Source organism: Eurytemora carolleeae, unplaced genomic scaffold (assembly GCF_000591075.1).
Source record: "Eurytemora carolleeae unplaced genomic scaffold, Eaff_2.0 scaffold1025, whole genome shotgun sequence".
Lineage (NCBI taxonomy): Eukaryota > Metazoa > Arthropoda > Copepoda > Calanoida > Temoridae > Eurytemora > Eurytemora carolleeae.
In genome coordinates, this window is record NW_019396917.1 from 49227 (window position 1) to 63745 (window position 14519).

General features: G+C 31.3%; 2 protein-coding genes across 2 annotated transcripts; both read left to right on the forward strand.

Annotated features, from left to right (window-relative positions):
• Nucleotides 1-1132: 1132 nt before the first annotated feature.
• Nucleotides 1133-5878, forward strand: LOC111710075 (uncharacterized). Its single transcript, XM_023484096.1, has 7 exons — nt 1133-1226; nt 1844-1931; nt 2646-2720; nt 4172-4238; nt 4324-4363; nt 5053-5137; nt 5777-5878. The coding sequence occupies exons 1-7, from the start codon at nt 1213-1215 to the stop codon at nt 5876-5878; spliced, it is 471 nt and encodes a 156-aa protein (XP_023339864.1). The 5' UTR covers nt 1133-1212.
• A 306-nt stretch (nt 5879-6184) lies between these two features.
• On the forward strand, nt 6185-13638 carry LOC111710082 (uncharacterized). The gene is made up of 9 exons (XM_023484105.1): nt 6185-6326; nt 7299-7359; nt 7422-7496; nt 8359-8426; nt 8987-9054; nt 10899-10958; nt 11438-11539; nt 12019-12402; nt 13248-13638. Exons 3-9 carry the CDS (start codon nt 7463-7465, stop codon nt 13285-13287), a joined length of 756 nt encoding a protein of 251 aa, XP_023339873.1. The 5' UTR covers nt 6185-6326; nt 7299-7359; nt 7422-7462; the 3' UTR covers nt 13288-13638.
• Nucleotides 13639-14519: the final 881 nt, after the last annotated feature.

Here is a 14519-nt window from a genome sequence, read left to right on the forward strand (position 1 = left end):
AATCCGGCTTCTCTCCCCTCTTCCCCCTCCACTCCTTCTCTTTCAAACTAACTCCCAATAAGATCAAAACCTCTCCACACTTTTTTATTGGTAGAAGATTACACATTTTTCTAAAACTCTTCCAATCTTTAATTCCGTTTCAATTAATTAATATTTCTAATTTGAAATTTAAGTCTCTCTCCCCTTTCCTCAACTATCCTTTCTCCACTCAAATCCTAATCATTTTATTTCTTTTCACTGGCAGTGGAAAAGGTAATATTAAGCAGGGTGCTTTACGGCCCTTGTTTTCCATTTTGAAATTAGGTAATAATTGGTTTGATTAACTTCAGGTAAAAATTTATCTATTATAAGTCAAATTAAAGAAGAATCTTAAAATAGCTATTTTGTTTACATTTTATCAATATAGTTTCTACCAACTCAAATATTACTGTTCAAATGTTACTTCAATACTTTTAAATGTCGTCTTTTAATATGCTTTCACAAATCACTTAGGTACAGGGTGTCCCACGAAACATGACAGTATGCAGGACGACCTGAAAGTCGTCTTGATTTTTGATATAATTTGCTCCGTTTATTTGTCAACCTAATTTTAAAAGTAAATTTCTAGAGATAATAATCCCAAAATTGCCCTTGTCCTGCCATTTCCAAAATGTGGTCTGCCTTTTTTGTGCTTTCAATATTGCCCGAGATATGAAATGATTTTATTATCCTCATATCTTTCCAACACGATGTTATATACCTTTCAAATTTCAAACTTCATCTTCTATTACAGTGAACTCTGGAATAGAAAGATGACTTTTAGACTTAAGTTTCGAACTTATGACTTTAAAGAGTCCAATAAGCATGGGACACAGAAAGTGTTCAGTGTAAACAGACCCATTTTACTTAATAAGTCGTGATTTAATTAGTGTCTAGTAAAACTATTTACTTTGTAATCAAATATAAGCTAGACTTAAGTACTTCTATTAAGGAGGTTTCTGGTTATCACTGGAGATCCAATATCCTAAGTTTGAAAAATCAAAGGTTTGAACCATCATGTAGCAAAGATTTAGGGAATCTAAAACTTGAGTTTATGACAAAACACATTTCTTTATGAATCATTCCTTTTACTTTCTGAAAGAACCAATAAGAATGCTTGAACCTTAATTGAACCTTTTTATGTCAATGTTTTTGTAGAAAACTGAGAAGCAAGTTCTAGAAATTGTTTATGGAATGACCCAGGATTGGTAAGCAACTAATATCTGATATGACTTCAACATTTTGCCTCAAAGAACCCTTTAAGAAATTTAATAGTTATTGGGCATAGAACTTGTGATTCTTACATTGCATTATTTAAATAAAGCTTTTTCTAAATATATTAAAGATGAATGCGAAGATTTCTTTTCTTACACATGGAAGTGCAAAAAAATCAGATTCGCTTACTTTATATTTTTAAATAATACAACAGTACAGTGTCTGAATGTAATTTATTTGAGCCGCGTCTAAAATCTGCCAAAAACCAGTTTCATTTGAGCCCCGGCTTAAATCTTGAAACAATAAATACAATTTTAAGTGGAACAAACCATATTTGAGCCTCGGCTGAAATCCTTAAAAAAGATACATAGTTGGGGTTTATAAAATTGTTTAGGTTTTAATTCAAGAAATAGAAAGCAAATGAAGAAAATAAAGGAAACTTTATGACATATGATAGATATCTTCAATCTATCTTAACCCTGTTCATAAATTCATTATTTTACCCTGTTCTATGTTTTGGACAAAATAAAACTGTAGTAAAATCTTAATTCTTTACAACATAGCATTATTATTAGCAGGGCAGTATAAAATGCAATTATATCTTCTTCAGGTCTTACACAGTTATCCCAATAATGACTCCATATGAGCGCAGTCGTGTTTTAAAACAGTTGATACCTCATATAGAGTACCAAGTTATGGTAAGTTGTAAACCAATTATCTTTAAGCTAACTATAAAAAAGAGGACTCTATTCTCAGCAGTACTGTAACTCGTATTAACTTCATATTCCAAAATACTTGAAAAAGTTTTCTTTCTCCAATGGAAGAAAAAAAATTTTAATATGAATTTTGGAAAGAAAAAGGGAAAAATTTTTCCGCAAACTAAAGAATTTTTTAAACTAAAATACAAAGAATGTAAATGTATTACCACGTTATCATCGTACAACCTTTTTTTTAAAAATATTGTAAACAATTTTAAGTAACTTTAAAATAATCTCGTTACGGAGATAATAAATATGTAGATTTTAAAATACATATCTTTAAATCACTAAACTATTAATGTTTGTGATCTAAAAACTAAACTTTAAAAAAGGATAAAGTCTTCCTTGAAGTCAACATAAATTCCTCAAAAACATGGTAATTGGCCATAGCTTTTAAATTGTCTTCAATCTTGACAAATTTGGATAGAACTTCTGCTGCAATCATTCATTAGACAAACTTTGACCATCAGTGATACCTAACTTACACAAAACTCCAATCTATTCTATTGCACCTGTAAAACAGCATATGATCAATTTCTGATTGCTGATTCAAATTTGATTAATTGCATATAAAATCATAGAAATTGAATTAGAAAAGTGTTATGCCTGTCCCTTAAAAAGACTTAACTCACTAGGGAAAACTATTGATTTTAGATTCGGTTTGAGAATGAGACGAGTGAAACAATAGTATTCTACACCTATGAAATATTTTGGGATGCTGGGAAACAAGTAAGCGTTTATTAACTTTAACTAAGATTTGAAATATGGTTTTTAGTGTGTCAAATGAGATTTGCATTCATATTATTTCTCATTATAAATTGCTAAAAATGCTTATTCCCAGTCCCCACAGCTATAACCTAGTGAAAAGTTATTGGGAAGGTAAAGCAAGCAAAGAGAACAAAAGTTTTGAGTTTTTTATTCTAAGATCATACTTATTTCTTATTTTTCAGACATCAAGACTGAAATGTTATAGTTATTAGAATTAAGAAAGCCAAGGATACTTGTAATCATGTGTAAAAAGACTCTGACTCTCTCCCAACAAGCCAAATAGTCTGATGATACATTTTGGTTGAAAGATATATGAATGTATATCGGCGTCAAACATTATAGAAATCCAACGTATAGAAATCGCTAGGTATAGCAACAAGGCGTATTTTCCGGGAGAATTTTTTTTATATTTTTGGGAAATTAAATAATCAGTGTAAAGCAGATATAATTTTCATAAAATCCTTTTATCTAAATGGTAACACGGAATTTTATGAAATCATATTAGCCTTAATATTTTTGAAAATTTTTTTTTGTAAAAATATAACTGTACATATCATTTTCCTGAAATAGTTTTTTTTAATAGTAACACACAATTTTATGTAACCATATAATCATTCATTAATGTTGTCAGTACATAATAATATCGGGGGGACTTAAACATATTAGAGAGCAGTACAAATGTACATATTAATCTAGTTAGTTGTATGTGTCTAGGGTATATTGAAAAATAGAAATAATGATAATGATAATGATAAGCTACAATGTTTTGCAATAACGTTCAATTTCTCAAAAATATAAAAAAAATTCTCCCGGAAAATATACCTTGTTGCTATACCTAGCGATTTCTTTATGTTGGATTCCTGTAATGTTGGAAGCCCGTATATCCACTTAATAAATAACCTTCTGAGAACAAAGTAATGCTTCATAATGGTACACAATTCAGGTTATATTAACCTCCCCTAATAGAACCACATGTAATGCACATTTGTAAGGTTTCTGGGTTTGCAAGGTAGGATTCCAAACTTCCTACATTGTAGGGAACTATCCTACTGATTGATTTAATCCAATGGAGTCTCATAATACTATACCTCTACCATAGGGAACTATTCTGGTGATTGATCTAGTACTCTGTAGTATAATCATACTATTCTTTATCCTAGGGAACTATTGTGGTAATTGTTCTTATCCTCTCTGGAGTCTAATTATACTATTCTTTATCCTAGGGAACTACTGTGGTAATTGTTCTAATCCTCTCTGGAGTCTAATCATACTATTCTTTATCCTAGGGAACTATTGTGGTAATTGTTCTTATCCTCTCTGGAGTCTAATCATACTATTCTTTATCCTAGGGAACTATTGTGGTAATTGTTCTTATCCTCTCTGGAGTCTAATCATACTATTCTTTATCCTAGGGAACTATTGTGGTAATTGTTCTAATACTCTGGAGTCTCATCATATTATCCTTCATGAAAAGATGGGGTACTTACTTTACTTAGATTCTATAGGGGTAAAATGTATAAATTCAAAACTTATTTCTTTATGATTTGATCATGAATGTTTACAGGTAAAATCACTGAACATCTCCCTTATCAGCCTGTATACAGGTGAGTAAACCCCTTGTAGTATAATTTGGTCCGAATGACTTAGTTCCAAAGTTGAAACCACATTGCTTGCACTTCTGACATACAGTAGATGTTTCTGATTACTTTTTATCACATAAACCACTTTTTCTCTAATTGAATAGAAATATAGTGAATGTGTGATTGTACAATCTCTGTTGGTTCTGAATACGTCATTGTGACCTTTTTGGATTAGATGCTACTGGATAGTTTCCTTCAGGGTGAAGGCTTTTCACAGATTCAGAAAATTGTGTGAATATTCCAAACATATTAAATTAAGGGTGCTGGTTAAAATGTAGCGAGTCATAATATCTACAGACAAGCCAAATTTATATATGGATATATCCTTCACACAATTTATGTCAGATTTCAAATTGGAGATCAAAGCATGATTGAATTTTTTAAACATATCAACAAATATTCAATTTGAAAACATATTGATACAGACAGCACGAAGGATATACTTTTTTTGCTTGCAGTTACCTTCATGTGGCAAAGGCAGCCAATTGGAGCAGCTCACATATCCTTGCCTTAAGCAGATATCGATGATTATAAAGGGAGTTCTCTAAACAGAGAAAAGTCTGTTCAATTGGATATGTCTTGTTGTGATAACAGTATTTCCTCTGACATTTTATCTCGTGAATTATTAACCTAATGCTCCAATCTTATTTTAGTGCTGAAATGGCGGAGAAAATAGCCCAAAATGAACTGAGGCTGATAACACAGCTCTCATTTGGACCTCTTGACTTTGATAATTTGGTAAGTGATAGGGATTGTCTTGAATTTGATAATTTGGTAAGTGATAGGGATTGTCACCTGCAGGTTCCCCATCCCCAAGAAATTGAGAAATTAAGAAACCATAATTTCATAGGACAAAAAACAGAGATAAATTGTAAGAATTTCATTCAAAAACAAATTAATGTAAAATTAATGGGGTAATCACCAATTACTCCAATAAAACTTCGCTGTTAATTCATCATTTAAAGGGCTGTAGGACAGGTGGTAGGCATAATTTCAAGTGGCCCTCCATTGGCATTTTTAGTGTTTGACACTTTTTCAAGAGTTTAAAACGTAATGTAGTGCAAGGATAATGCAAGGAAAGTTATTTCAGAAGTGTACGCATCTTTTGTACTGCAGTATACTGTCTCTGGGCGGTAATGTAAACACAAGACGGATGTCGAAGCCTGACATGGGATCCATCTTTCACATAAAAAAATCAATGAAATATTATGTTTATATGCAAATATTATGTGAATTATCTAAATAAACGTAGAGTATATGCGACAGCAATTTACTTTTCTTGCATTGCAACCTTGATGTAGTGAATCAACAATCCACTCTATAAATGGAGGGTTATTTGAAATTACAATCTGTGATTAACTTTTTGATTTATTTCAGTCTTTTGGATCTTTACACCGGAATTCATCAGCAAACCTAAAAATAAAATCAATGCATTGTGTGCCTAACACAGGATTCAGGCAATTTTTATCTGGTTTTTAAAAACATTCAAACTTTTTTGTCTTTCCAAGGGCGTCTAAAAAGTCTGAAAAGATGGGTCATTTCTTAGATAGTAAAACATATAAACTCAAGTCCATAACATGTCCTGTTTACAAAACATTCTATTTTTAAAATGTCCTGTCTGTGAAAGGTTTTCCAAATGAAAAATAATAATATCATAGTTTAGTAAAGGAATTGATTCTTTGCCACAAACTCAAATTTTCTAATCCCTAAATCGTTGCAACCTGATGGTGTACATCTTAAATATTTCAAAATTGAATTATTTGATCTAACAAAGATCATAGTCTACAACATTGGGTTGCAAAGATATTGAGATTAGAAAATCAGAGTTTGTGGCAAAGAATCAATTCCTTTGTATCTGTTTAGCTTTGAGCGAGATTTTTCTGAGCTTAGAAAAACCAGATCTGCAGAATTCCTTGCAAATGAAAAGGTGCAGGAAAAAATTATATCATTAATCAATGATTAAGATTATAATGAAATTGCTCTTATGGTTTATACACACTTATCAACAACCCCATTTTTGAAGTCAAACCTTATAGAAATCCAACGTGTAGAAACAGCTACGTAATACGTATAGCAACAAGGAGTATTTTCCGGGAGAACATTTTTTATATTTTTGAGAAATTAAACGTTTTTGTAAAACATTGTAGCTTAGCATTATCATTATCATAATTTCTATTTTTTTTTAAACATATCCTAGACATTAAAGGAGCAAAATAGTTTAATTGGTACATTTGTACTGCTCTCTATTGTGTTTAAGGTCCCCCAGATTTTATTATGTACTGACAACATAAATGAATGATTATATGGTTATGTATGTTACTATTTTAAAAAATATTTTATGAAAATGCTATTTACAGTTTTGTTTTTAGAAAAAAATTTCTTAAAAGTAGAAAAAAAGTTCTCCAGTAATGCTAATATGATTTCATAAAATTCCGTTTTACCATTTAAATAAAAGGATTTTATGAAAGTTAAATCTACTTTACATCTGATTTTTAATCTGATTTAAATTCTCAAAAATATAAAAAATATTCTCCCGAAAAATACGCCTTGTTGCTATACTTAGCAGTTTCTATACGTTGGATTTCTACAAGGTTTGACTTCCAATTTTTAAAAATAAGCTTGTTTTGTAATTTTTTATTTAATAAACATATATTGATGATGTACGGTGGTAGGCGATTATATAAATGTACGGAAGACAACTTTCAATTTCAATTTTGATATATATCAAGCAGGTATAAACAGCATGGATATTGGATACACAAAACATGGAAACAAAGAGGGGCTGTCAATTAAAAAAGCTTCTCTTAATTCCATGTAAACTTGAATTTCGGAAACAATTAAAACTTGAACAAAAAAGTCGTCTTCATTATATTGATATACCGAAGTTTAATTTGTTTAGGCTAAGGGAAAAAAGAGAAAAATTCCAGTGTTTTCCTCCGAGTTTCCCTTAACAAAAGAAGGTATTTTTTCTTCATCTTTTTGAGGAAAAAATTCCAATCAATTTGGTAATATGTTGTTTTAGAGCCAAAAGTTGGTTTCATAAGAAGTAAGACTGGAGGTTCAATGTCTTCTCGAAGTGGAAGCAGTAGCTGTAAAGGTTTGATTAAAGGGACTATCATTGTAATTTTAAACAACAATCCCTTTAAAAAGGGACATGTCAGTTCATAACGGTACCCATAGATCCTTGATCTAATCAATATTGTGAAAGATAACATATTTTTTGTGTATAATTCTGAACCAAGATATATACAATCTAATTTTGGTTGTAAACCAGAACTTTAAATAATCAGTTTTTAAAAACAAAACATGAACCTCTTTCAATGGAGAATCAAATGAATCTACGTTTTCAGACCCTTAACATAAAATATTATAAAGACTGATTCAAAACCACTTTTGCACCATTCTTCTGATTTTTGTTTTAAATGTTGCTTTTCATGCCACCATCTTTTCCTGTTTTCAATGGTGCATTTTTTTAAAATGTGAAATCATTCAAACATGTTTTTTGTTAGTTGTTTTGTACAAAACAGTATTACCTGTTCATGGAAAAGTTCTTCATTGTAAATACCACAGACATTTCAGCTTAAATACCACAGTCTTTTCAGCTTAAATACCACAGACATTTCAGCTTAAACACCACAGACATTTCAGTTTAAATACCACAGACTTTTCAGCTTAAATACCACAGACATTTCAGCTGAAATACCACAGACTTTTCAGCTTAAATACCACAGACTTTTCAGCTTAAATAGCACAGACATTTCAGCTTAAATACCACAGACTTTTCAGCTTAAATACCACAGACTTTTCAGCTTAAATACCACAGACATTTCAGCTTAAATACCACAGACATTTCAGATAAAATACCACAGACTTTTCAGCTTAAATACCACAGACTTTTCAGCTTAAATACCACAGACTTTTCAGCTTAAATACCACAGACTTTTCAGCTTGTTTTTTAGGATGTTCCATGTATAGCCTTGATTTACCACCCAGTGTATTGAACAGGCAGCAATCTATGAAATCGGTGGTAAAGATACACTTTTATCATGTCATGGCCTGGGGTAAAAACAGTAGTGAAATCATGATAAAAGCAAGATTACTCTCCTGTTACTAAAATTTTCAATATAATACAATATTGCAACCAAATTTAAGTCGCAAGCCTTAATTATTTCAAAATTTCAATTCCACTTCTTTTTATGCAGATACAGGTTTACCCACAAAGGATGAGACTTCATAGACGACTGTACGGAATGCATACGGTTTATTTCCGTTCATTCATAAGTCCCTGCAAGTATAAACTTTTTTCTTGTTTGGCCCAATCATTAAATAAGTTAGCAGTCTCATCCTGTTCATTTGTTTGCAATTTATAGAAATATTGAAAAAGAAAATTAGAGGTTGAGTCATGCAATCAGTTCCTTGAAAAAAATAAAATATAAGGTTTTCTGAACACATTAAAAAATTGGATCAGCAAAAATTTAAACAAGTTTTTTTATTCTTTTTCTAAACTTTTAAATTTCCTTTTAAAATCAACATTTAATTTGTATTAATTAGTCTTGTGTGAAAATAAAAAATTTCCTTATTTCCTAGAAACCAAGGGAATTGCCTGCAAATAGAAGATTCTATGCAAATGCCAGGAAAACGATGCTCACAAACAGGTACTGGGAAAATTTAGGACGATTAAGGTGGATGAGGGGAGGAAGGCCAGCCACAACAACTTCATGTCCGAGCCACATCCTCCTCACTTTCTCGTCCGAACCGCCTCTAAATCCTCGTCCTTCGATTATATGTGTTTAAAAGTTTCTAACTCTTGAAGATAAAACTATTTTTAAAAAATATTGATTTATAAATTTCTTTAAATAGCAAAATATTTGGCATACCTCTGCCTATCATTTTCCCCATGGAACCACCCGGAAAGAATATATGGTTTTCCCGTATAAGATTAACAAAAAAGATTAAAGTTCTGTAACCTTGGAATTATTTGCGACATTCTACAACAGGAATTTCAGAAAATACGCATAAAAAAATGAAAATTTTTTAGGAAATTGAACTCAAAAACAATTTTTTTAGATTTACTAAAATTTAATATTTCAATTATGCCTAATGTGGCCTGATTCTTAAAAATATAAAAATAGTTTTATCTTGGAGGACTTGATACTTTTAAAAAATAAAATTGGAAGGACGAGGATTTAGAGGTGGCTCGGACGACAAAATGAGGAGAATGTGGCTCGGACTAGAAATTGTTGTGGCTGGCCTACCTCCCCTTGGTGGACGCGATATCGATAACATAAAAATTGTGACAGACATACATCCTTACATACAATTAGAGATCTAGCTTTATTTGGCAAATATATCAACTATTGATTTAATATTTAACATAAAAAATCTGTGAGCTTACCCTACAGAAATGTGAAAATGTTGAAAAAAAAACTAAACCAAAATGGGGAAAAAAAATTTCCCCCTCATTTTTCCCTCATTTTCGGGCATTTTTTCAAAAACTTTGTGATAGGTCTATGTGGGGTGTCTAAAATCATCAACATTGGGTCGGGAAACCTATCACAAAGTTTTTGGAAAAATGCCAAAAAATGCGGGAAAAATGAGAAGAATAAATATCCCCCCTACCGTTTTGGTGTTTAATTCAAAAACTAGATCACAATTCCGGTCTGGATGCAAAAAATTAGAGAAAAATCTCAAGTGATAAAATCAGAAGGCTTCTTTGGCCTTTTGAAGGGAGCAAATTCGGAAAAGGGGTGGGCGTATTGTTAGAAGTACAGAGAGAAATTCATTAAAAAGTCCAGGATTGAGTTTCCAAACCCAATGTTGATGACTTTAGACACCCCACATGAACCTATCACAAAGTTTTTGAAAAAATGCCCTGCGGGAAAAATGAGAGGAAAAATAATTTTTTCCCCATTTTTATTTTTTTTTTTCAAAAACTAGATCACAATTCAGGTCTGCAAGCAAAAATTCAGATTGAAAGCTCTAGTAATAATAATTAGTAGGGTAGAATGGTATAATGACAAGGGGAAATGCATTAAATAATTCAGAATTTCGAGGTTCCCAACCCAATGTTGATGACTTCAGACACCCCACATGGACCTATCACAAAGTTTTTGAAAAAATGCCCGAAAAATAAGAAAAACTTTTTTTTCTCCCTGCAGTTTGGTTTTTGATTCAAAAACTTTTTCACAATTCAGGCCTGCATGCAAAAAATCAGAGAGAAATCTCTATACATAAGTCAGAAAACCCCCCCTCTTTGTTTGGAAATGTGCACATTCTCCTTTGTTTTTCATAAAATTTTGTGAAATTTTAATCATCCATAAACTTTTCCGGAGGCCTAACACAAACGTTGGGCTTGATAGGTTCAGACATTTATTGGATACAAACAAACAGACAGACAAAAAAGACGTATTTATTTAAGTGTATTTGCCAAAAAATTGAGAAATCAGATACGGTATCTTGGCACTTATATTTCAAGCAATAAACTCTGTCAATTTTTTAGGTTAATTCTTCAAAGGAAAAAACATTCCTATGAGGATAGGAGTGCAAAGGAAACTAATAGGAATGTTAATTTCAATAGCTATTGCATCTTCAATTACATTTAAGTTTACCGCTCCAACTTACTAACACTTTTATGTGGCCCTTTACATGTACATTTTAACACTGTAAAGCACTTGGTGCTAGCTTTGGTTTTTAAAAAGTAATTGGCAAAATTCTTTGAGATGTTTGCTTAAGAGTTTGAGACCTGTAAATCACAGAGGAAACATTTACACCGACTATATTTTCTAATGGCGAAGATGTCGGGTAAATAATTCTAGACTTTTGATGTTCAACATCAGCATGCCAGAGAATTTATGTCTCTGAATATGATAATTTGCCAATAAATCAAAATATCATCCTCAATATTTAAATATTTTATGTGTTTTTTTTTATTTCATGATTTAAAAAACCTGATCCTTTAAGAAATAACAAGATATAAAAATACATGGCCCACCTAAAACAAGTTATACAGATGTTTCAAGTAAAATTAACATTGAAAAGGATGAATCCAAGAGGACATCTCCGCTTCCCGCTTCAGAAACAGCAGCCTGTTCGAGGATCATCAGAGGTTTTTGACTCCAGTGAGCTAATCTCATGTCTCAGGAATAGGGCTGGTCATATTCTTGAGTATCAAAAACTGGTCGTTCCACATTTGTTATCGAAAGGCCTTTCTTTCCCTAGTGACATTTTTTCAATTTTTAAAAAAATAATAAATTATCGCTACATTTTCTTAAAGAACAGTTCTAACTGTAGTAGTCATAAAATGTTCCAAAAAAATTGGTAACAAGTAACCCTACTTTTAAAGATTTGTAACGGTACCCTTGAAACCTTTCTCTGATCAATAATCTGAAAGATATTTTCGTTTTTCTAGGTTTTCCTACAGGAGAAATGCCACAAGCATAAATTGTCAGTTTTTAAAATTAAAAACATTGATATTTTATTCATACTTGACCAGACAAAGCTTTTAAGGATACCATTGAGAATCGGACATTGCCATCTTTTCATCAAGGGTCTTTTGAATTTATATCACAGTTCCCTTAATTGAACATTTCCCTGTTATTAAGACATCCAGCCCTACTCAGGAATCCTGAGAAAAAGTTTTTGGGCTGCTATCCAGTGATTGAACGGTCTATCGAATACTCTGATGGGACGGCGACCATGCTTGATTTACCATGTAACTCTGATGGGATGGCGACCATGCTTGATTTACCATGTAACTCTGATGGGATGGCGACCATGCTTGATTTACCATGTAACTCTGATGGGACGGCGACCATGCTTGATTTACCATGTAACTCTGATGGGATGGCGACCATGTTTGATTTACCACCTGACTCTGGGATGGCAGCCATGTTTGATTTACCACGTGGTCAGATGATTTCAACCGACCCTTCTGTAAGAACTGAGATCGCAAGAATAGATTCCAGAATATCAGTTGGCTCACAGTCACAGAAAGACAATGACAGGTAACCCTGCCTCTAAATTAAAATTTGTTGATCTGAGGTCTGAATGTATACTTTTCCTTTTCCTAATTAAATCTCAATTTAGACCTACTTTCCAAATGGCTATGACAAAATAAACATAAATCAATTTGAAATATATTTATTTTCCTTGATAAGGCACATTCTTGAAAAAAAAAACAATTTAAATGTTGACGTCATCTAAATTGATCTGTACTGTTATTGCCCCGTAAATTTTCCTTTCTTCAAATATCACCCAATATTAGAATATTTCATCCATTTTTTCTCTACAAAAGATGTTATAACTAGTTTTGTCAATTCAAAAGCCTGTACAGCGTTTACCTTACCATGGGGGTAACTTTTGTAATGTTTCTCTTCTTTGTAAAAGGAGTTTGTTTAATAGAATGCTCAACAGAACATTTTTTTGTAAAATATATCATGTTTGCTTGCTTACCAATAAAGTCAATTTATTTTACACCAAAAAACTTTTGCTTCATTTTAAGGGTAAAACTGAGTTTTCATTTACTTTTTATTTATTTTCTAGGATTTTAGTGCGGTTCGCTCCCATCAATAATTTCAGCTTGTAACTGAATTGCTCTGAAAGTGGACATTTTTAAATAATTCCAAATTTTCGGCGAATTTTTTTATTTAAATTGGTACATTGTCAAAATTAATGATTTCTGACAAAATTGTTTAACTTTAACAAAACGAATCTTCCCCGGGTCCCAGTCACGAGAGTTGCTCTACAAAAATGGGACCAATTGGTTAAACCGTTTTGACATTTAATGGACAGGCAGACAAGGAAAGTATATATATATATAGACTTAATAGTTTCAAAAAGTTTAATTTAGGAATTCCGTGACTGAAGACGGACACACAATTATTTGGTGAAGAATGAAGAAATCTAAATTTTAGTTTTAAAAACTTGCTAATCCTTATATATTTGAAACATAGAATTTATAGATTGATATTTTAAAAGTCTACGACTTCAGGTATTAGAAAATTAGACTTTGTTGCAAGAACTCAGTTCCTTTCGCCTGTTTGTAACAAAGCAAGGAAATAGAAAGCCAAGAAATGTTTAAATATAATTTTTTTTGAATTTCCCAATTTTGATTTGAGCCTTATATAAAAAATGTCACTCGTAAAAAGTCTTTAAAATTTTAATTCAATAAACTGTAAAGAATACAAATGATATCAGATATGAGAAGAAACCATATTTTGTAACAAGATATTTGTATTTATCTGAAATATACAATATAGAATAAAATAAACATTAGTAATAGAAATATAATTTTTTTAAAAACTAATAAATATTATATTTTGATTAACACAAACACGATTGACTAACTCTAAACCTAAACTCAAGCTGATGTTGAGGTAGGTTTAGTTTTTAATTAATTCTTATTTTTCCTATACAATTCTTGAATATGCATAAATCCAAATATTAGTATTATATGAAAAATGTTTAAAGGATTAATAGTGAGGAGAAGTTTACTAGACCCCCCTCCCCCCAGAAATTATGTTAAAGGGGCTGTACACGTAATTTCAAGTGAACCTCCATCCAAAGATGACAATGCCCGATTCACAACTGTACCCTTGAAAACTTTATCTGATCCCTACCGTGAAAGATGCATTGTAGTTTTTATATGTTTGAAATTGTTTAATTCTGATAATGTTTTCTTGCAGTATAAATGCGCAAGTCACTGTTGTAGTGAAACCACAATTGAAAAAACAATTAATAAAATAATTAAAAAAATGTTTAATTAATTTGATGCGTTGTTTTTTTAAAGAGTAGAGACTTATGCTCCTAAATGATTTGCCATGCTCTAAAGTGAATTGCTTTACTCTAAAGTGAATTGTTATGCTCTAAAATGAATCGTAATATGCTCTAAAATGAATTGTTATGCTCTAAAATGAATTGTTATGCTCTAAAATGAATTGTTATGCTCTAAAATGAATCATAATATGCTCTAAAATGAATTGTTATGCTCTAAAATGAATTGTTATGCTTTAAAGTGAATTGCTTTACTCTAAAATGAATTGTTATGCTCTAAAATGAATTGTTATGCTCTAAAATGAATCGTAATATGCTCTAAAATGAATTGTTATGCTCTAAAATGAAT

What these genes read in the sequence shown, in the direction of transcription:
- LOC111710075 (XM_023484096.1), top strand. An exon ending in ATCCTTCATGAAAAGATGGG is followed by an intron (nt 4,239 to 4,323) that starts GTACTTACTTTA and finishes GAATGTTTACAG; the next exon opens with GTAAAATCACTGAACATCTC. An exon ending in CTCTTGACTTTGATAATTTG is followed by an intron (nt 5,138 to 5,776) that starts GTAAGTGATAGG and finishes GATTTATTTCAG; the next exon opens with TCTTTTGGATCTTTACACCG.
- LOC111710082 (XM_023484105.1), top strand. Translation starts at nt 7,463, where the DNA reads ATGTCTTCTCGAAGTGGAAGCAGTAGCTGTAAAG. An exon ending in GAGCTAATCTCATGTCTCAG is followed by an intron (nt 11,540 to 12,018) that starts GAATAGGGCTGG and finishes AGCCCTACTCAG; the next exon opens with GAATCCTGAGAAAAAGTTTT. An exon ending in TCACAGAAAGACAATGACAG is followed by an intron (nt 12,403 to 13,247) that starts GTAACCCTGCCT and finishes AGTTTAATTTAG; the next exon opens with GAATTCCGTGACTGAAGACG.